The 23,671-nt window shown below is 40.3% G+C and overlaps 1 protein-coding gene across 4 annotated transcripts; it reads right to left on the reverse strand.

Moving 5' to 3' along the window:
- Positions 1–1,552: 1,552 nt before the first annotated feature.
- On the reverse strand, positions 1,553–23,661 carry MPHOSPH6 (M-phase phosphoprotein 6). Of its 4 annotated transcripts, none has more exons than XM_060650031.3 (5): positions 23,532–23,661; positions 17,893–18,005; positions 5,547–5,637; positions 2,725–2,819; positions 1,553–2,274 (listed from the first exon to the last, which is right to left on the reverse strand). In XM_060650031.3, exons 1-5 carry the CDS (start codon positions 23,580–23,582, stop codon positions 2,139–2,141), a joined length of 486 nt encoding a protein of 161 aa, XP_060506014.2. In that variant the 5' UTR covers positions 23,583–23,661; the 3' UTR covers positions 1,553–2,138. The 4 variants fall into 4 exon arrangements, with proteins under 4 accessions (XP_060506014.2, XP_060506011.2, XP_060506015.2 ...); XM_060650028.3 differs by lacking the exon at positions 23,532–23,661 and adding an exon at positions 22,765–23,143; XM_060650032.3 differs by lacking the exon at positions 23,532–23,661 and adding an exon at positions 21,647–22,373.
- Positions 23,662–23,671: the final 10 nt, after the last annotated feature.

Genomic DNA, 23,671 nt, shown 5'->3' on the forward strand with positions numbered 1-23,671 from the left:
TTGTAGTACAATGATACAGGTACTATGTATGGGTAGTACAGTATGATTCTGAAAGACACTGTTTGGAAAAAAGTATGGACTTATTCTGGGGTCAGGCTATTTTCTGCCTGTTTCCCAATTCCGTTCTTTTGCTTTCCCCTGCAGAGCGACATCAGACAAAGAGCACGGGCTTTGGGGTCAACAGATCTGCATTCAAATCCCAGATCTAGCACTTAAAAGCAGTGTGGTACTGAATAGGCTACTGTAATGTCTCCTATCTGTTTCTTCATGGGTAAAGAAGAGATGATTCTTTACAATCCTAGCCCATAATTCAGTGCCTAGCCAAGTGTAAGAACTCACTATTTGTTCCACTGAACATCAGACCCAACTGCAGTTTTCTGGGCACGTGGCTGGCATCTAAGGACAGCCAGCCCCTTGGCAGTGCTGTCATGCTGGTTATTCATTTGGAGAACATTCACCAGAACTGCTTCTACCTTACTTTATTTTCCTCCAGGTAACATGTTAGTCCAACCATTATCAGCTCTCTTCTAGATTAAATACCTGATAGGATCTCCAATGCTCAAGCATGCATTTGTGCTTCACACTCTTGCTGTAGTTCAGGTTTTCTGTTATCATTGCATTCAGAATCTGGATGCCATGAATTACAGGTCTGTGGGCTGAACTGCAGACTTGTTCCTATGTTATTCTTCATTTCTGACTTATGGCCATCCCCATGAGGTTTAAATGAAGACTCTGAGGTAGGAGCAGAGAGGGGTCAGGTTTGAGGACAGAATCCATTTGACATGGATGTTACATGTGATGAAGTGACCATCTGGTATAATGATCAGGGCAGAGGTCAGGGAGGGGGATGTGGGTGTGAGAGCCTGCTATGAGTGGGAGAGAAGCCACTGGAAGTCATAGTCTGCCAATATTTGTCAGATAATCCTTTTTTATTACCTGAATGGTCTTGTTTGATCCTGTTGCAGTTTTGCAACAGCACAGGGTTACCCCTGCCACTCATGGGCAGGCAGAGTTTTCTCCCATCCATACAATGCTGATGGAATAGACACCAGAGATACCAGCTCGAGATACCATTCAGATTAAATAAATACGCCTTAAGGAAAACACTGTGACTTTGTACAAGAGAATCTCCCTAGATTCTCCTAATTTTACAATTAACATCCTAAAACCCTGTGTATTTTCTTTCTTGGGGCCAGTGAAAACTCAAGGCCCCACGGAAAAGAAGCAAAATATGTCAATATGTTGGAAAAAAACCTCTAGGATACACAAGCCAGCTGTTGGTTTGGAAAGTGGTGTCCTAACAGTGCCAATGACTTCTTTGTCCAAACAGAGCTTACCAGGGTATATTTACAGGTTAATGATTTTCATAATAATTAAAATAAAAAGTTGATGATTGCTTTTGACCCATACAAGCCAATTTCTTACAGTTCAACCTAACACATTACCATATTCTAAGTTAATGGCTGTTTTTTTCAAGTTAGTATTTGGATTAAAGTTCCAATACTGAATTAGACTAAAATAATTAATTGAAAGCATAAGAGACAAGAAAAAATATATGAAAATTTAATTTATTAGAGAATAATTTTTTTTTTATTAAGTAAAAGCTTTAAACAAAAACCAATAATTCCACAAACCAACAATGACTCGGTAGCATGCAAGTACTGTAGGCTGGAGAGGCATGTTTGCTCTTAATGAATGTATATATAATAAACCCTCATTATGTTTGATTCCAGAATGTATGTATACATTGGCTTGGCATGATTCATAATTTAAAGTAAAATAGAAACATAAGGGCAACTTAAACACTGGTTTAATTTATATGTGCCAATTCAAGGTCAGTGACAAGAGAGCTCCATTAAAAAAACAATCTGAAGTCAAAAAGTCTTGCGGAAGCAGCCACATCCCTATGTACATTTGAAACTCGAAGGCTAAAAATCCATTCTTGATGAACACCATGAAGCAAAGGATGTATAACATCCACCACATATCCGTTTCAAAAATGGCATGTTTCCAAAATTATCCACCTCTTTACATGTAAACATCACAGTTTGAATAACTACAGAGAAGCCATCAGAATGAGTTCCATAATACACTAACCCTCATGAGGCACCCCTGAGCTCTGTCTTAAAGCATCCACTTCAATCCTGGGGCTTTAAGAACATCTTCTTTACTTTAACTGTTGGTTTTATGTGTCCATTTTCATCTTCTTCATAGTTGACCCGGTCTCTTTTCTTGGCAAACTTTTTTCCAATTGTCCCCACCAAGGTCTCATATCTGTTAAGACGGTATGCAGCACAAGTTTAATTAAATCCACAAACAAATAAGATAGGAATCAAGTCTTGTCAAGAATATCAAACTATTCAGTGAATTATAACAAATATTCAAAGATTATAAAAAAAATCAAAGCTGTGATCAAAATAAACGGATTTAAAATTTATAAACTTTTCTATGGATGATTAAATTCTTCACTGTGTTTTGTTTTTGCACTATCCTGAATAAACTGAGATGTATATTTTAAAATATGTATTAGAAGCAGTACCGGTCATGAGCCCTCAACTGCCAGTGTGTGACAGGCATGAACCTGCCTGAGCCCAATTTAGAGAAAGGAGAAAGTCATCTTCCTGCTGGGGCACTCCAAGGAAGACGGTGGGGAAGAAGAGAACCCACGTGAGAGACAAAGAATGCCGGGCCCAGATTATAATGTGGTTCCAAGGTGACCGTTACCTTCTAGCCATTTCTTCATCTGATACATCGAGCTCCACTGTTTCACTTTCAACTTCCTCTGTTTTGTTCTTGGAGTTCATCTGAAGCATTAATTTCTGAAAAATACAACAGCACTATCAGGGCTGGAACAGGCTTATTAAAGAAACTGTTATCAATTATATTTGAAGGTAGAGAAACAGAAGTCACAGAATCTACAGGAGTCACCAAAATTTATAGGGAATTCTCTGTAATACTTTACTCCACAATGTGCTAACAGAAATCAGCTCTGAATGAAGAAAATAGTAAGACAAAAAGCGCCACTAGATTAGACTTCCTGCTAATACGTTTAAATTGTATTTTAGATCATAAATCTTTTTTTTTTTTTTTTTTGAAAGAGAGTGTGCACATGAGTGGTAGAGTAGGGTAGAAGGAGACAGAGACAATCTTAAGCAGGCTCCATGCTTGGTGTGGACAAAGCCTGACGTGGGGCTCAATCCCAGGACCCTGGGATCGTGCCCTGAGCTGAAATCAAGAGTCGGATGCTTAACTGACTGAGCCACCCAGGGGCCCCTTGATCGTAAATCTTATTAGTTACTTATATCTAAAGCAGGCACACTGCCAACATGTTCTAGTGAGCAGGGGAAAGAAAAAAGCAAACTTTCAAATTTCCTCCAAATGGGAATGAATGGAAGAATACTACACTCAAGAGTAATACTAAATGCAATCTTTAAAAAAAATTTTTTAAGCTTATTAATTTACTTTGAGAGAGAGATAGAGAGAGAGAGAGACAGCGAGCATTCCAAGAAGGACCCATGCTGTCAGCACAGGGATGGATGCAGGGCTCAAACTCATGAACCATGAGATCACGCCCTGAGCTGAAACTAAGAGCCAGATGCTTAACCGACTGAGCCACCCAGGTGCCCCTAAATGCAGTTTTTGGAGTGGGGGGGTGGCGGGCAGCACATTACTGGATGGAAGAACTGGGAGGCTGGCTCTGATATCCCCGGAAGGACCAGCTTCACTCTGGAACAAGAGGGTGGATAATGCATTCTACCTGATGTCCACGTGCCACGGATCTCTCCTCCATTCTTTTTTTCACATTAACCTTTTCTTGATAGTTACCCCCTGAGAAATTTTTTTTTTTTTTTTTTAACGTACAATACCTTCTTTACAACAAAGGCAGGACAAGGAAGGGACAGCAGAAGAGAAACCAGATTCAGGTGCTTTTCCAACATTTATAGGACTGAAAAGAAAATAATTCTGGAAACAGAAGCTCTGTGAGGGCACAGACTTTGGTTCTCTGCTGCACTCCAATGCCTCAAGAGGGCTGATGAACCACAGGTACAGAATAAATATTTACTGAATAAATGAACTCCATGCTAGGTGCCAGTAAAGACACATGCAACATTAAAAATGTGTTCTAAGTACATCCTGCTTATAATGAAGTAAGTGCTCTCAAGTTGGTACCTTTTCATAACCAGGTGTATACCTAAATTTTCTCATGTTTCATAACAGCTCAGATCTGTAAGCCAAAGAGTTCAAAACATTTTCCCAGAGAGAATGTATTCTGTGTTTCAGAGTACCAGTCCTGAAAGCCATTTTCTAATAGGCTCCCACATCGGAACCCAAGGGCCAGGCCAACTTCTTTTCTCACTGTACAAGACATACTGTGGAGTGCTTGCCTACCCCCAGCCCCAGTCCCTGGGCATCGAACACTCATAATCTTTGCTTCCCCCGCCTCCCCCTTTACCCCACTGCCCTCTTTCTCTTCCTCTAAATCTTTAAGCAGGCCAAGGCAAGGAAATTACATATTAAAAACAAACACTTTTAGGGTTGATTTTGTGTAAGGTAAATATAACATCTTAATTATCATGCATCCTCAAAAAATGGAAAAAAAAGAAAACCTACAATCTTTGAATAAAGATTTAGCTAATCTGGCGATTAGCTTGGTGAACTCTGGTTCTCTTCAGGCATCCTTATAGAGTGGTTTTCAACCAGGGGAAGTTTTGTTCACCAAGGGACCTTTGCAATGCCTGGATACATTTTTGGTTGTCACAAGTGGGCCATGTGTGTGCACGTGCACACTACTGGTATCTAGTGGGGAGAGGCCAGGGATGCTGCTAAACATCTCAAAATACACAGATAGCTACGAAGAATCATCTGGCTCCAGATGTGAGTGGTGGCAGGGCTGAGAAGCCCTGGCTTCACATGATAGTCATCAAACTAAAAATTTACATCATAAACCTCCATTTGGTTGGCCAAGTACCTGATACGATGGCTTCTGGTACATGTGCCAGAATGCTAATAAATATTTGTTAAATGAATGTCTGTGCTTCTCTACAAAACTGAGGCATGGAAATTCAAATCAACAGCTCATAAGGTGAATATTTACTTTTCAAACAAACTTTCCAAAGGATTCATTTAAAACTCTATTTACAAGCTCAGATTAAAACCTGTCCATTAAAAAGTCAAATTACTCGATTCTTAAGTAACGTTTTCCATTAGAAAAGATATGTTTCTAGATGCAAGAAAACAATTTTTCATAATAGCATCGCATGAATAAAACCTGGACGTTCTTGTAAAAGCCCGGAGTTGAGATTCTAACACTCATGGAGGCGCTGTCAGGAGTGCGTGCTGCTGTATTAAATTATCTACTCAACTCCACCACAACGTGAGGCAGCAACACTGCAATTTCTTTAAATAGCTACAGCGGTATTTCAAGACTTGTTATTTTCTATATAATGAGAAGAAATGCTACCCTGTGGGAAAAAACCTAAACCCAATTATTAGCAGAAAGAATTCAATTGGAAAATTTTAAAATGGGAAGCAATTATATTTAATACCTCAACCTCAGGATTAAATCCTCTGAATGACATTCTTCCATAGAGAAGGTCTTCACATAACAAGAAGCTCTGCTCTTCTATTATGAAACACCTAAGCAGGAAAATAAGCCTGTGTTAATGGCATGTCTTCTTGTAACAAAGCACAGCAAATAAAAGTCAGGATTTCAAATGAAAAATCGATCTTCCGGCTCTTAGCAGAATCAAGTAAAAGTACGGTAAGACTTCTATTTTTTTTTTTTTAATTTTTTAACATTTATGTATTTATTATTGAGAGACAGAGAGAGACATAGTGTGAACAGGGGAGGGGCAGAGAGAGAGGGAGACACAGAATCCTACACAGGCTCCAGGCTCTGAGCTGTCAGCACAGAGCCCGACGCGGGGCTCGAACCCACAAACCGCGAGATCATGACCTAAGCCGAAGTTGGACGCTTAACCGACTGAGCCACCCAGGCACCCCAGTAAGGTAAGACTTCTAAAGTAGGGGTAGAAATAAAAACTGATGACCTTGGCCAGCAAAGCCATTAGAAGACAAGAGCTGGAGGCTGCAGGCACAGCCTTGCCTAAACACATTTAATTGGCATAAATGCCTACACAACATAGAGACCTAGACTATTTATGATAAACCTGAATTTTCCGGGGGCGCCTGGGTGGCTCAGTCGGTTGAGCGTCCGACTTCAGCCCAGGTCATGATCTCGCAGTCCATGAGTTCAAGTCCCGTGTTGGGCTCTGTGCTGACAGCTCGGAGCCCAGAGTCTGTTTCAGATTCTGTGTCTCCCTCTCTCTCTGACCCTCCCCTGTTCATGCTCTGTATCTCTCTGTCTCAAAAATAAATAAACATTAAAAAAAAAACAAAACACCTGAATCTTCCAAATCTGAAGCAGTTTCCTTGATGTTTACATCCCCAACCCCACCAACTTCTTACTAAGTTCTGATTAAATACCCTGAAATCAGAGTCCCGGCCAGCTTTAAGAGAGCATATTAGCTGGAGCTCTTAGCTATAAACAACAATGACTGACTTGAGCAGAGAAGGAATTTATTGAAAGGATACCAGGTATCTCACAGAATCTCTGGGATAGGTGGATGAGCAGGAATGGAAAACAGGCAGAAATAAAGGTAGCTAAGTCGTCAACCCCCAACTGAAACATGGTAAAATCTATCCTGGTAAAAATGCTGCTGCACCTCAGGGGGCTAATCTCTGGACAGCAGAGGGCACTGGGCGGCAACTTGTGTTGCCCTGGAAGGAGGATGCAGATGTGTTTCAGACTCCAAAAGGGCTTCCTCTGAGTCACCAGTTTATTACCCCAGTCCCAGGTAAGCATATCTGACTACAGCCTGAAACCATAAAGGGATCAACCATGAAGAACACTGGGAAAGTAAATACCTGGCCATTTTGGCTTCTTTGGCAGAAAGCAGGTCTTCCTTGTCAAGATTCACTCACTTAGCCAACACCTATTAAGCCAAACTGTGTGCCAGGCAGTGTTCTAGAAGCTGGGGGGACAGCCATGAGTAAGTCTCTGCTCTCAAGGAGGTCACATTCAAGAGTGGTGCCAGATGATAAAGATTTACATTATACAGTGGAAAAAGATGAAGGTTATTTCACTCCCGTCCTTAAGAGAGCAGCTGGTATCAAACTAGTCCTCTGACTTTAGCCAACGATAAAATAGGACTAAGTAGGAAACAACGAACAAGTCAAAGCACAGCGCTGTGATGCTTGAGAGAAAAAAACCAGATGAAGTAAGTTTTCTGACTAAAGGCAATGAATGCCCACCTTCTGACTGAAGGCAACATCTAGACTGTGGAGTGGGAGTGGGAGCCCAAACTAAGCCCGGTCTTACTGAAAGGAAAAGGGAAATTGAAGTTTGGGGATGAAGTATACGGGTCAAGAGACCAGAGATGGGGAGATATATAGAGGAATTCTGGGATCCTTTATGCAAAATTTTGCATATTTGTTTCCCTTGAATGTTTGGCCAAATACTAGACTGTACACATGCAGGTCAAGTCCAACAGTGTCAGGGGAAAAAAACAATTTCCAGGAGAAGAATTACCTGGTACATTAGTTTCCTAGGACTGCTATAAGAAATTACCACAAAATGGATGGGCTAAAGAAACAAGAAATTTATGCTCTCAATTCTGGAAGTCTGCAATCAGCCTCACTGGACCAAAATCAAGGTGTTGGCAGAGCCATCCATGCTCCCTCCAGAGGCTGCAGAGAATTCATTCCTTGCTTCTCCAGCTTTCTTTTGACAGCCAGCAGTCTGTGGCTTGTGATCACTGTAACCTCTGCCTTCTCTTCTGTCTTCCTTTTATAAAGATACACGTGATTGCATTTAGGGCCCACCCAGAAAATCCAGGATAATCTCCCCATCTAGAGATCTTTAACTTAATCACACCAGTAAAGTCAACTTTGCCATATAAGCTAACATAGGTTCCAGGGATGAGGACATGAATTTTATTTGGCGGACCATTTTCTAGCTTACCATCCCTGAGAAAGAAAATTTACCCTAAAATTGTACGTTGAACAAATTCAAGATTTGCACAAAGGAGGGAAATGTTTCAGTTGTGTCTATCTAGAGTGGGGGGACCAAGCTGAATATCCTGTGACATCGAAAAGAAAGGTCACCCTTCAGGAGTAGGACTCATCTAGCAAGACAGTCAAGGCCATAAAACCTACTCTAACAAAAACAGGGACCAAGCTGATTGGAATGTAAATCAATTGCCTAATGGAACAAATTCAACACTTGATTAAGGAAGGCAACAAATTCCAGGTACTCAACAATGTAATACATAATGTGAGGCCACAGTAAAAAGTTGCTAAACATGTAAGGAAGTAGGAAAATGTGACCCATAAACAGGAGAAAAACAAATAAATAGAAAAAAAGAGATGATGGAATTAGTACAAAAAGGATTTTAAAACAGTTATATTAAGTATGTTCAAGGATTTAAAGGAACACAGAAATGTAATGAAGACACAAATAAGGAACGTGAATTAAAATATGGAAATTATGAAAACTTATCAAATAGAAATTTTACAACAGAAAATACAGTATCTGATGTGAAAAATCAGAATTGTCCTCTATCTATTAAAGAAACTAAATTCATTATTATGAGAGAAAACTCCAGATCCAGATGGCTTCACTGGTGAATTTTATCAAAAATTTAAGGAAGAAACAATACCAATTTTACTCAAACTAAGAAATGAGAAGAGAAGGAAGGGACACTTCGAAACTCATGTTATGGCCCAAACTACAGGCATTGTAAGAAACCTACAGTGGAATATCCTTTATGAATATGAATGCAGAAATCATTATTAAAATATTAGCAAATTGAAAGAACTATATATACAAAACATATGAATACCAAGGGGTGATTTGTTTCAGAAACATAAGGTTGTTGTGAAACTGAAATCTCAAGATAATTCCCATATATACAAAACATATGAATACCAAGGGGTGATTTGTTTCAGAAACATAAGGTTGTTGTGAAACTGAAATCTCAAGATAATTCCCATGTTAACAGAGGAAAGAAGAAAAACCATATGATCAACTCATTAAAAATCATTCGACAGGGGCGCCTGGGTGGCTCAGTCGGTTAAGCCGCCGACTTCGGCTCAGGTCATGATCTCGTGGTCCATGAGTTCAAGCCCCGCGTCGGGCTCTGTGCTGACAGCTCAGAGCCTGGAGCCTGTTTCAGATTCTGTGTCTCCCTCTCTCTGACCCTCCCCTGTTCATGCTCTGTCTCTCTCTGTCTCAAAAATAAATAAACGTTAAAAAAAAAAAATTAAAAAAAAAAATCATTCGACAAAATACAACATCATTTACAAAAGTCTTCAGGAAACTAGGAAGAGAAAGGAAAATCTCTTGCTGGTAAAGGACATTTAGGAAAACATACAGCATTTTATATACTTAACAGTAAAATAGTTAATACTTTCTCCCTAAGATCAGAAACAATGCAAGGATGTCCATTCTTATCATTGTACTGGAGATGCTAGCCAACAACAAAGGAAGAAAAGGAAATAAAAGTTTTAATTTTCTTCTCTGTAGATGACAACTGCATATGGAGATAATCTCAAGAAATCTACACAAAACCACTAGAGTTGGTGAATCAATTTAGCACTACAGAATACAAGGTCTATATACAACATTTCTACGTACGTAAATACAACAAACAATTTTGGGAAAAAGGCTATTTGCAATAGGAATTAAAAATATGAAATACATAGGGATATATTTAAGGATATATACACAAAACCTCTCCACTCCAAACTACTAGCAATTACTGATGGATATTAAATAATAGCTAAATAAATGGGTATATCATGTGTATGGACTGAAGAACACAATTTTGTTAAGATACCAATCTTCCTCAGATTGATTTACAGAATCAATGCAATGCCAATCAAAATCCTATTTTTTGGAGGAGGAAGGGAATCACGGAAAGAAATTAGCAAGCTGATTCTAATATTTATATGAGAATACAAAGGATGTAGACTAGCCAAAACAATCTTGAAAATAATAAAAGAAACCTTGCGCTATCTGATTTTACGACTTCGAGACTGCAAGATTCAAGATTGCAATCCATAGTAATCAAGCCGATAGGATAGAAAAACTTATGGTGCAAAAGAATTGAGTCCAGAAAAAGACCCATACTAATACAGCATATTGCTTTTGACCACAGCATCAAAACAATGAGTAAAGAAAAATATTTTCTTTAAATAAATGGTACTGGGACCATTGATTTTCTATAGAAAAACAAAACAAAACAAAAACAGACCTTGATTTCTACCTCACACCACACAAAATCACACACACATAAAAATCAAAGACAGATCATACATAAAAATGTAAAAGCTAAAATTACAAACATTCTACAAGCAAACATAGAAACTATATTTGCAAACTTGGTACAGGCAAATATTCACTAGACAGGACCCAGAAAGAACTAACTATAAAAGGCAAAAAAATGAACGAAACAAAACAAAAGCTACTGTTCATCAAAGACAACATTAATAAATAGGCAAGCCCACAAACTGGGAGAAAATATTCCCAATATATACATCTGTTAAAGGATCTGTATTCAAAAAATAAAGAACTCCTATCTCTACAGAAGTATGTAAGTTTTACCTAAAAAACAAAACGGAACAAAACCCTACATAATGATATGCATGCTGAAGTGTTGAGAGAGAAAATGTCTGCCACTTACTCTGAAATACACTAAAAATAAAATGGAATGACAGATGTATAGAGGGATGGATAAATATGTAATAGAAGATAGTAGAAAAAAATGTAACTATTTCATTTTTAAAAATGGGCAAAAGAACTGAATAGGGACTTCACGAAGGGAGATATAGAAATGGCACATAAGAGTTCTTTTAACATCAGAGATATAGAGTTCTTTAACATAGTTAAAAGTTATAAACATAGTATAAAGAGTTATAGAGTTCTTTAACATAGAGATATAGAAATAAGCACATAAGAGTTCTTTAACATCAGTCACCAGGAAAATGCAAATTAAAAAGCATAATGAGACACCACTAGAATGACAGAATAGGTAAAAAGAAAAAGATAACATCAAATGTTGGAAGGACTGGAAAAATCAGAACTCTTACACTTCTTTAGTTAAAGTGTAAAATGGTGCAATCACTGTGGAACACGGTCTGAGAGTTTCTCATACAGTTAAATATATATGCCAACCTTACAACCCAACAATTCCACCTTTACCAAAGACAAATTTTAAGCAGAAAGAGTTGGGGGGTCCCCAGAAAAAGAAAGACAAAATCACAGCTTTCGTGATACCAGAGAAGTCATTCTAGGCCCCCAGCTATTTTGGGTGATCAATGCCCTACTTGCTCAAGCACACTTCTAGCAGAACTTCCTAGGAGGTGTCAGAATTACAAAGAAATGCGAAATTCTCAGTAAAGATTTTAAAGGAACAAAGAGAAACCAAAAACACACACTCTACCAGGCCAGGAAATAGCCTAACCAGAGACAATAAACCACTTGTAAAACTCCCTGTGCTGTTTCAAAAGTAAGAAAGGCCCAGTATCAGGAGCCCAAGACCATCCATCCAGTTTATACTAACTGTGGGAGCATGCCCATTAGTCCCTTCCCCTCTGCCGACAGTTCCCTTGGCCTCCCTACAGTGTTAGTCTCCACCCTCGGAGGAGCACAAGCTTCATTCACATAACATAGGATGCATGTACAGGCATGTTTTCTACGTACGCCTGCACTGCCTCATGTCTGCCTTTACATGCAATGACAAAGTTCCCCTTTCTGAATATTCATCCTAACCCTAAGTAAAAGAAACCCACTTGGGAGAGTCATGGCTTTGGAAGTCATTCCCTGTGATCTCCTTATTTGCTGCAAATAAAGTTTGCTTTGTGGACAACTCCATCTCGTGTAGTCCTTATCTGTAACTCAGCAAGGAGCGAACTCACGTTAGTTGTAGTTTTGTCGTTTGGCTACAAAATGAAAATAGGACTCTATGCCAAGTCTGGAAGGCAATGAAGAAGAAAATGTGAAGACAGCTGGGGAAGAGCAGCTAGATAAAGGTCCTGAGAAGGCAGTGTTAAATGACCTGTCTGAGAAACAGGGAGGAGGCCTCCGTGAGGGAGAAGGAGTGACAGAAGGGAATGCTGGTAGGAAGTCAGTATTATTTTCACAGTGACAGTAAGATGTTGTTTTCTTCACTGTCTTGACCCTTACACAGAGGGTGCAAAAGCAATTATGAGTAAAAGTTCACCTTAGCATGAATTAAACTCGTGATACCATACTACACTAGTAATCATTGCATTATTCACTGTTGGTTTTCAAAGTCTTTAAAAAGGGAAAGAAGCCAATAAGAACGTTCTTGATAAAACAGTAAAAAATTTATTTTCATTAATCTCAGTCTTCAACAATATTCTGCATACAAAAGAGTAAATATATATATATTATATATACACATATATATGTATATATAATACATAATATGTACATATATATATATATAATATATATATATATATGTCACTTCAAAGGAACAACTGACAATACTTGTTGCCAGTAACAAAATTCAAGCTTTCAAGCAAAAATTAGAATTTTGAATAGCTTGTGTATGGCATCTTGGGTTTGATAGCTTCTCAATACTTAAAAGATTTTTCTGATGAAACCGATGGTAATATTAATGAATGTTTTTTGAAATCATACAATGAAATAAGTTAACATTTAGAAAATCTATACAACTCACTGAACTAGCAGTTTCCAAATGAGAAATGCATGATGTTATGAAATCATGCATGGATAAAAGGTCTATTCAAAATGTAAGGTAGACTAATGATTATGAAAAATTTATTGATGCTTTGAGACTCCATGCTGCAGTTAACTGTAAAGAAACTATTTATTGGGTTTTGGAGTAGTGTCGAAGAATTACCTGGAAAAGCTATTATAATACTCCTCTCTTTTCAATTACATCATCTGTGTGAGGGTGGATTTTCTTTATATTCCTCAACCAAACCAACAGACTACAATAGGTTGAATGCGAGGGTTAAGAGAAACCACCCAGAGAATCCACACATCTTCTATTATGCCAGACACTGAAAGATTTGCAAAAATGTAAAACAGTGCCATTCTTCTCACTAATTTTTTTTTTTTATCTTGGAAAACAGTTATGTTTTCATGAAAAATATGTTATTTGTGCTAACATGTTAATGAGGCTACCTATAGAGTGAGCATTTAAAAAATTTCATTTTAATTTCTTACACAGTAAATATCGACATGAAATAAACTACACAAATGGAATCTCTTCAGGGGTTCCAAATAATTTTACAAAATGTCAATGGTCCTTGAGCCCAAAACTTTGAGAACCTCTGTTCTTCGGGTTCCTCTCTACCTGGCTCTCTAGTTCAGCCAGCACCTCACCTCCTTCAGCACCTCCCATTCCCTGAGACAGCCTAAATTCAGGCACACATTCTCCTGAATTTTTGTTCAGCCTTTTCCACAAATGTGAGATTCCTTCTCAATTGCCTAATCTTGGTCCTTGGGCAGTGCAGCAGATAAAACCTCATCCATCTCCCAAATCAATTACCCCCCTCAGGAAAGCATCATAACTACTCTCACTTCAGACAAAAGAAAGAAGCAGGGTCCAGGAATGGATTCACAGCAGGACCACTGCTCCCTCAGAGGGCCTTCCCCAGGGGTTTCCATTAACACAACAGCTTTAATATAAAAAGGGACACAGATGTTATCTACAAGCATAGTTTCAATAATTAGGAAAATTAATAGAGTTAGCAAAAAATTAAATATTTAAAACTTAACTATAAGCATTCTTTATTTTAATATCCTAATTTTTATTAATGAGGACCCATAATTTTATTTTATCATTATTTTTTTTAACGTTTATTTATTTTTGAGACAGAGAGACAGAGCATGAATGGGGGAGGGTCAGAGAGAGGGAGACAGAATCTGAAACAGGCTCCGGGCTCTGAGCGGTCAGCACAGAGCCTGACGCGGGGCTCAAACTCACGGACTGCGAGATCATGACCTGAGCCGAAGTCGGCCGCTTAACTGACTGAGCCACCCAAGTGCCCCTATAATTTTAGAGTCAAAACACATCCAGGATATTACTGATTTCATCTATTTTTATAGATGAGAAAGTACTCAAAAAAACTCAGACTTGCCCTAAATCCACAAATAACATGCATGGCAAAGCAGGGGAAAAACACCCGGTAGGGAAACAATTCTCTATGGGTCTCTCCTGTGAATGAGGCGTTAATTGCCCTTTTGCTCTGGAACATCTTTTCAGGGATGTGTGTAAAGTGAGCGGCTTTGAAAGGCAGAGCTACTGTCTTCCTTCAGAGCAAAGTGCAGACTTGCTTAATGTCCAGTATAATAATGTCTCTCTTGGGGCCAAGGGTAAGTTGGCTTGTATTCCAGTATCAACGATAACAGGAGTCCTAAGTTCAGGACTTCTCAGCTGTGATGCGAAACTACTGTGGGTACCACAAACAGGTGGGCCTCACCACATCATCCCCCACGGGATCTGGGGAGCAAGCAGGAAATGACACAAAACAGATACCCACACTGTGTGTTGTGCTGTGAGTAATGAAGTCCTTGCGTCTGACCCAAGAGTCTTGTACCTTCCACCAGCATCCGTGAAACTGTGGCAAGCTAACCTGTTAGTTTACAGTATGATCTCAGCTCTCACAGTTCCTAACATTCATTAGGCCACAATATGCAAGCACAAGAAGCATGGTAGCCAAATACATACTTTTAAAGCAACATCCTGTGGCAAAAAAGCAATTAAACTGGCTATTCTCTGCACTGGGGCACATCCTTTGGAGAAAATCAATATGGCAAAAATACAGTGAAATCTCTGATCTGGTAAATTCTTCTAGGAATTTATACCAAGCATCTTCTATCAGGTTCCCTGGAAACAGACTCTGAGACAGAGTTGTGTGCAGAAGTATTACTGGCCGGTGCTGTTTGGGAGATGCCCCTCTATGGAAATAAGGACGGCAGAAGGTGACCAGCAATGTGGATACACTAAGGCCTCAGCCCTTACGAACAGCTCTGGACTTCGGAAGGTCCTGTGGTTGTTCTAAGTTGAAGCAAAGCAACCAGATCCTCAATCCGCTACACAGCTTAGGCACTGGCCAGGGGTATCCCTTAAGGGGAGGTGTGGACTGAATAGTCCTAAATGTCATCACTGAATTGTAGCGATATGGCTGACATGACAAATGGCATCCTCTAGACTTCTAGAGCAAAGTCCCCAATTCCACAGATAGCAGGGACCCTCTGGGATAATTCAGATGATACCACCACGGAAGGATTCGCAAACACAAAAGAGCAAGAAGGAATGGGCGGATTCCATAACAATCAAGTATAAGGAAATACATGTGCCACCAGAGTTTACTGTGCTTTATAGGACTGACCTGCTGTGGTGAGTGCATCGCATATATTATCTATTTACTTCTCATAAGTTATGATACTATTATCACACCCAATATACAAAGGACATAAGATGAGTTAAGTAACTTGCCCGAGGTCACAAGTAAGTAAGTGGCAGAGCTGGGCATCAAACACAGGTCTGCCCCTTTGCAGAGTCCATGCGCTTAATTAACCAATCCATCCCACTGGCCCCCTACTTGGGATAAAAATACACATCCTGAGGACATTCATCCATTTTCCTCTCCACATTTATTTCTCATTATCTTCCCCTACTCCATATCTTGGGAGGCTGATATGAATGCTATAAATGGAAGTGGTCCTTTGCAGTCTGGAACCAGGCTTCCTTCCTGTGGGACTACCTCAGGCTGGCTATGCCGTCTTATGAGGGTAGCAGCTCTTGTAAGATGCACTCGCCACATGGCCTGTAACCGATTCAGTAACCACTCCCTCCCCTTGATCCTCTGGGCCTGGAGTGGGAATTATTCCCATCACACAAGCTATGATGAATGCACTGTCCCTGGTGGCTTCCCTGTGTCCTGCCCATACCTGTTACACTCTCCTCAAATTACCCAATTTGACAGTGTCATCTTTTCCTGACAACAACTTGACCCAATACACGCATCTATACACAAAACAGGTGCTGAATGATGGCAGAAGCTTATTATTTACCATTAGGGTCTGACTCTTTGTATCCCCTGCAAAATACGTATGTTGAAATCTTAACTCCCAAGATGATATTAGGAGGTGAGGCCTTTCAGAAGTGGCCAGAGTCATGAGGGTGGGGCCCTCATAAATGGGATTAGCACCTTACAAAGGAGACTCCACAGAAACCCCTAGCCCCTTTCACCAGGTGAGGACATGGTGAGAAGGCACTAGCTATGAACCAAGGAAATGGCCATCACCAAAATATGACCACATCTTGATTATGGATTTCCAGCATCCAGAACTGTGAGAAATAACATTTCTATTATTTATAAGCTACCCAGTCTATGGTATTTTGTTACAATAGCTTGAAAGGATGGAGACATTTACCTCCTAGGAAAGGAACCTAAAGGTCATTTTTCTGGGAATAATATGCTGGGGGGATGGGGGAGGGAAGAATACTGAAAACAGGATAGAAACCATCCTGCCTTTCAATAAAAGTAAGTAACAAAATATCTGGAATACTTTGTGTAAGTTTAGTCAAGGTATAAAATTAAATTACAGCTTCTTACCAGTAATGGTCCCTTCCTATGCCACTCTGCCCCCAAATCTGCACAGCCCCTGGCATTATCTTCCCCTCCTTCACTGCCATATTGCTTCCTCTGAGAAGCAGTGGAAAGAAGCAAACAGAGAAGCAAGCAGAAAAACAAAGTACCTTCCTTCCATATCTCCTGGGGGGGGGGGGGGGAGGGGGGAGGGGACATGCTTTCTGTCTTTAAAGAAGGGACACCTAGCCTTCCAGAAAAGATCCAGAGAAGGTCAGCCAAATGAACAAGGGAATTTTAACATGTTAAAAATGAAAAAAATTATTAGGTAAAGAAAATAAAAACTTAAATTGCCTGAATCAGCAACATCTTCAATCATCGGACAAAGTTTAAATAAAACTACTGTCCCATAGAGCTTACTAAGGTTAAAAAAAAAAAAGCAACTAGAAGAAATGAGAGTTTTAAGAAGAATTTAGATAAAATCAATGGATGATATGAATCTATCGCTCCTTCATTGAAAATTATTTATCAAGCACCAACCAGGAGGAACAATCTAGCATGTTGTCCCAGCATTAGCCATGACCAGCTGGTGGACTCTGGGCAAGCTATTCTCTCTTAAGCTTCAGATGCCTCAGCTATAAAAGGGATGGAATCAGAGTAGCCAGCTCCTAAGTCGGCTCTGAGGATTAAATAATTAAGAGATATAAAGTGCTTAGCTCAATTCCTGATACATGCTAGAGACTCAATAAATGTTAGCTAAGATGATTGGTATTAACAGCAGTAAAAACTAAAAAAAATAAATAAAGGAAACAAACCTAAAACTCTTGAATTGCTTTTAAGAAGCTCAGCCTGATGAAGAACTCTATTACTCACACAGAACTGGAAAGCCCTAAAGTACACACCTTCAAACTTAATCTTCAAACTTAATATGACAGGGAGCACAGGGCCAGAGTCTTATAAAGGCCCCCCGGTTATTACCAGAGATAAGCGGGTTAGATTCATCTATTCAATATAGAAAAAGAATAATGTTATAAATGAGGGACAGTAAAAATGTATAAATCCAAGTAGAACTTATATAGATTTAATAATTTTAGAAAACTATTTGCAAAGCTAACTCAAGAAACCGAACAGGTATTATTTTACAGGCTTTGTGTCACTGGAATGAAGATGTCATATTTGCAGGGATTTCCCTCTGAATGCCCAAAGCATCACTGGTATAATTTCTAATAAACCTACTCCTTTTCTTTAAGCTCTGGCAAATCCAAGTACCAGTGCTCTTCACTAATGATTTTCTTTTCTTCCTCTTCTAGTTGTCTCTTGGTCTCTGAGTCCAGTCCCCTTTGCATGAACTGTCAAAACAAAACAAAATCAGTGTCAGCAACTGGTTTTCCCAAGTTAGAGTGGAGGAAAACACAGATAACTTTATTCTTCCACATGCTTTCCCTCGTTTCTTCAAGAATCCCATCTCAGGGGTGAGGGTGGAGGTGGTGTGACCAAAGTAGCTTAGCTCTCTCTGCCCTAGACGGCATCACACCAGACTAGCAGGGAGCTGACTAGAGCACAAAAAAAGTATGTGGACTTCCTACAGAAGACTTCAGAAAGATCTTTACCACACTTTAGTTTGTCTAATTTAGTAAAACGAGCAATAAAAAACTGTATTCAATCAGTAGCCCATAAATATTTCAGTTTTACATAGTGGCCAGTGGGGAAAGGCTAAGACAAAAGACACAGATCATGACGGGCAGGTGGAGACAGAAAGTGAGAGGGGCCAAAAGAAGGTGAGAGACTCAGTACTTTCTGAATCTCTCACCGACTCATGGAGCCCACTGGTCTTCATACCTGCTGATCTTAGTGTGGAATGGCCTTTCTCATGCTCCTCCACCTGGCCAACTCCTGGCCCTTCTGGTATAGGAAAAACTACTCCATCCCTGTGAAATTATCTCTGATACCTGTAAGCAAAATCGGGATTTCTCTCCCAGATGCTTCATATGACACCCTCAAATAGTCTCACCACATTTTAATTCCTTGAGCATCTGCCTCTTCTGGAGACCTTGAGGGCAGGGACTTTGTCTAGATTGTCTCCTTCCTCACTTTTAGCATGACGAATGATGCATAGTAGGGGCTCTGTAAACACAGACCAAAGCAAAGCTGTATCTATAAGCCTGCTCTTCACGTATCTCTATCCTCTGAAAGGCTGCTCATCTCTACGGCTGCTCTTTATTCTAAAACGTGCAAAAGTACAATTCAAAATGGGCCAGTAGAGAAACCCACAGTCCAGCTGCTGGTCTCTTCCCACAACAACTACATTTCCTCAGGGGAACCAGTGAACACACTAAGAGGTTGATCACAGCAAAACGATAATGTATTAATAAGGGAAAAAAATAAATTTAGAAAACATCCAGGAACCTCCACCTCTAGCAGTTAGGTCTAGACTTCCATTGGTTTCCACTTATCCCTATTTGTTTCTCTTGTCCAAGCTCTCTATTACTTTTCCCTTCATTCCAACCTTCCCCCAAACATAAGCATTTTTAGGTATAAGGGCTTTGCCAATGAATGCTAAATGAAATGATGAAACTTGAAAAACATTCACAAATAAAATACAGTGATAACATCCAGTTCTGCTGAGGACGTAGTGAGACTGAATCACTCATACTATTGCTGGTGAGAATATGAAATGGTACAGCCTCTGTGGAAAACAGCTTGACAGTTTCGTACCAAACTAAACATGCACTTACCATATGACCCAGCAATTGCCCTCTTGGGCATTTTATCTCAGAGAAATGAAAACTTATGTTCACTCAAAACCTTATACAGGTATATTCATGGCAGCTCTACTTGTTAATAGCCAAGAACTGAAAACAACCAAAATATTCTTCAACAGGTGAATGGTTAAGTCCTAAGGTACTTCCAATGCATGCAATACTACTCAGTAATAAAAAAGGAAGGAACTATTGATATACTCAACAACTTAGATGGATCTCAAGCGAATAATACTGAGTGAAAAAAGCGAATCCCAAAAGGTTACATCTTGTATGATTCCATTTACATAACATTTTTGAAATAACATAAGTAGAGAAATGGAGAACAGACTCATGGTTGCCAGAGCTTAGGGAAAGAAGAGACTGGGTTGGCTACAAAGGGACAGCTTCAGGGAATCTCATGGTAATGCAACAGTTTTGTATCTTGAATGTGGAAGTAATTACATAAATCTGCTCGTAATAAACTGTATGGAAATCTCTCTCTCTCTCTCTCTCTCTCTCTCACACACACACACACACACACACACGTAAAACAGTAAAATGAAATACTCTGTGGATTGTACCACTGTCAATTTCCTGGCTTTGTACCGTACTCTAGCGATATAAGACAGGGAACAGAAGAGTACAAAGGCTCTCCCTGTACATTTTTTTGCAACTTCCTGTGAATCCATCATTATTTTATTTACTTCTTTAAAAAATTTTTTTAATGTAAATTTTTGAGAGAGAGACACACAGAGTGCAAGCAGGGGAGGAGCAGAGAGAAAGGGAGACACAGAATCCGAAACAGGCTCTAGGCTCTGAGCTGTCAGCACAGAGCCTGATGCGGGGCTTGAACCCACAAACTGTGAGATCATGACCTGAGCCGAAGTTGGACGCTCAACTGACTGAGCCAGCCAGGTGCCCCTTTCATAATTTTAAATAAATGTAAAAGAAATGCTTGCACTCTAAAGTGTTTTGTAGTCTTCCTTTCTCCTTCTACCTGTGTCTATAGCTTCACCACAGGAAAGAACTGGCAGTTTCTGGAATGCATATTCTGTACTTCCCAGTCCTTCTGTCTCTGCTACTCAACATCATGTTTCCATTTTCTACTCAGCAAAATATCAACTTGTAAAGGCCCAGAGCACATGTCCTTTGGGTCTTCCCTGACTGTGTTTGACCAAGCTCTTCACCGACTTGTTCCCATAAAAGAGTACCTTTCCCTATGTCTAAAAGCCTTATAAACACTAGCTTATTGTTCATTTTGCTTCTTCTGTGTCTCCCAAAAGACTGAGATTCTGAATAGCAGACCATGTCTCTTATTCATCTTATATAACTAGGACTCTGGCTGCCCTTGGTACTCAGGAAGAGTTCGATAAAGGTTCTCTGAATGTAAGTCTGGACTTGCTTTATTTCTTCAGACTCTCTTTCCTGGGTGGTTCTCTTTAAACCCAGATGCCTCATTTCATCTTATATTCTTGGTAATACAACTCACCAATCCTGCCCAACTGCTTTTTTATCTCCTATTTTTAGTCAAGTAGTATTTATGGCATACAAAATAGCTATCTATATATGTATGCTCTGTGCACATGGCAAGGCTAGAACACCCTGTGAATATAAAATCAAGCAACTCGATTTAGGTAGCAATCCAATTCTCCTGACTCCACAGCATCTAAGAACACTCTATAAAGCTTAGTGATTTGGCTTTACACACAACAGAGGACCTAGAGCTGGTACCACAAACTATAGTCCTTAGGCTGGATGTCTGATGGTGTAAATAAAGTTTTATTGGGACAAAGATATGCTCATTTGGTTCTGAGTTACAATGGCAGAGGTGGGTAGTTACAATAGTGAGTGGCCCAGAAGCCTAAAGTATTTTTCATCCGTCCCTTTACAGAAGTAGTTCAGCAACCCCTGTCTTAAGAGTCCAACAGAGCTAAAATGACACTGAGAACTGCCAACTATATCCTTCACTTTCTACTTCCCCCATAATCTCCAGCTCCTAACAGCTGACCAAGTCAGAGGATTTCAAGTACACCTGAAAACAACTGTATTAGTATTAAATCCTCAACTCTTTTATTCTTGCTCTATACTTTGCTCTGGCTGAACAGCTACACTGGATACAGCAACCTAATGCAGCTGCTTCATTCATTCTCGTAGGAATGGATGTGCATTATACTCCACTCTGTGCATAGTATCTCCTGCTGTCCTGCCAAAAAGCTCTTTTTCATCAATGATTGAAGCTGATAACTCACCTAGAAAATATGTCTAAGCTTCTCCCCCCTTTTCTTTGCTTCCAATGTCCTGTTGAGTCTTTCCCAACCACTAGGGTAGGGGTTGATACTTTTTTAAGGTAACTTCTTCCTTTCTAACTCTTGAGTCAGATCTTTGGTCAAAGTCTTACTCAGCGTATCTTCATTTGATGTACCTGCTTTGCCAATCCACTCCACTGCTCTGATTATAAACGAGAAGTCAAAGAAGACTCTGTTGGGTAAAAATTCAAAATTTGCTAATATGTATGAAAAAAGAACTTCAGAAATTATAAACGATATGACTTACCCTCCACCCTCACTCATCCTATCCATCCTTAGTCATACCCTAGCTCAATCCCATTCGAATCTGGCACATGCAACATTTACTCTCCAATCTTTCGAAACATTATTTATGCCTTGCTTCCTTTTTTCTGGAAATTACTCTTTAAGCATGATATCTAACACTGGGTTCAGAGACAAGCAGTATGGAATAGTAGTTATGAGCAGGGGATGTGGAGCCAGACTGCCTGGGTTTGGTCCTGTCTATACTACTTATTAGCTGTGTAACCTTAGGCAAGTTACTTACTTCTCTTTTTCAGTGCTTCAGCTATAATAGAGGAATAATAACTAAACCTACTTCACAGAATTATTATGTGGATTTCATGGGTTGATACATGCACTTAGAACAGTTGTCTGAACACAGAGCAGAAAGTATAAATCTTTGTTATTATTCAAGTTTGAAGGCCTGGTTGTTTCCCGTTTTAGTTCCTGTATTCATTTTATCTACACTTGTCTTTTTTTTTCTCTCTTCCACTTTGAAATCATGTTTTAAAAAAAATTTTTTTTTATGTTTATTTATTTTTGACACAGAGAGAGAGACACAGAGCATGAACGGGGGAGGGGCAGAGAGAGAGGGAGACACAGAATCTGAAACAGGCTCCAGGCTCTGAGCTGTCAGTACAAAGCCCCACGCCGGGCTCAAACTCACAGACGAGATCATGACCTGAGCTGAAGTCAGACGCTCAACCGACTGAGCCACTCAGGCGCCCCTAAAATCATTTGATTGTTAAACTGATTCAATTTCGAATCTAAAATCAATTTCATTTAAAGCTGACATTCACCTCAACTGTTATAATTCTCTCCATTCCCGCTGCCATTGCAACCAGATCATCAGAGCTTCTTGTTTGGTCTTTCCGACTGCAATTTTGTCCCTTGTCAGGTCTTTCTTTCTCCAATGTAGTCTCTACAGGGCAGTTAAGGTAACTTTGAAAAGTAAGAAGCACAGCTAAGATGCCGCTCCCCCTGCTCAAAAGCTTCCTCATCATGTTCACAAGATAAAGGGAAAAAATCCTTCATCTGGCCTAAAATTCTTCACATGTTGTGGCCACTGGCTACTTTTCCAGGCCCACATTTTGCTACTTGTCTTCCAAGCACATCGACTTATTTTTAGTTCTTGGAAACCTCAACAGATGTTGTGGTCTTTGCGTCTCAGACTTCTGAAGTCGCTTTCCCCTCGGTTTGTGCTGCCATGCCCCACCCTCCCACCGACCCTTGCAGTCTCTACCTAAGGGCCCGTTCCTGCCCAAGCGCAAGTAAGTTCCCAGGGCTCCCGGGGCTCTGGGCATCACCTCACTTAGTGCTGCGCCACCCTGCTTGCTTACGTGGTCTGTCCTATCTGTCCGCGCGCTTTATGAGGGAAGCCGCCGGACTTATAACCTAGTTCCCGGTGCCTAAGGCAGAGCCAGCGCTAAGTGAATGAATGAACGTCCGAACTGGAGGCCCTCCGTGGCCTCCCCAGTGGCCCCGCGCGCCCGCCGCCTCGGCCCCGGCCGGGTCGCCAATCCCAGGTACCCCTGTGGCCCGGCCCGCCTCCCCGGCGTCCCCACACCTTCATGCGCAGCAGGTTCTTGGACAACTTCGTCTTGCGCTCCGCCGCCATATTGGCTCCTGCTCCGGGCCGCGGGCCACCACCAGCCCCCGCCGCGCACGCGCACTGCTGCCTGCGTCGCGGCGTCGTCTTACGCAGCT

Source organism: Panthera onca, chromosome E2, assembly GCF_046562875.1.
Source record: "Panthera onca isolate mPanOnc1 chromosome E2, mPanOnc1 haplotype 2, whole genome shotgun sequence".
NCBI lineage: Eukaryota > Metazoa > Chordata > Mammalia > Carnivora > Felidae > Panthera > Panthera onca.

What these genes read in the sequence shown, in the direction of transcription:
- MPHOSPH6 (XM_060650028.3), bottom strand. Translation starts at nt 22,968, where the DNA reads ATGATGAGGAAGCTTTTGAGCAGGGGGAGCGGCATCTTAGCTGTGCTT. An exon ending in GATTTAATCCTGAGGTTGAG is followed by an intron (nt 2,820 to 5,546) that starts GTATTAAATATA and finishes TGTATTTTTCAG; the next exon opens with AAATTAATGCTTCAGATGAA. An exon ending in GATGAAGAAATGGCTAGAAG is followed by an intron (nt 2,275 to 2,724) that starts GTAACGGTCACC and finishes CCGTCTTAACAG; the next exon opens with ATATGAGACCTTGGTGGGGA.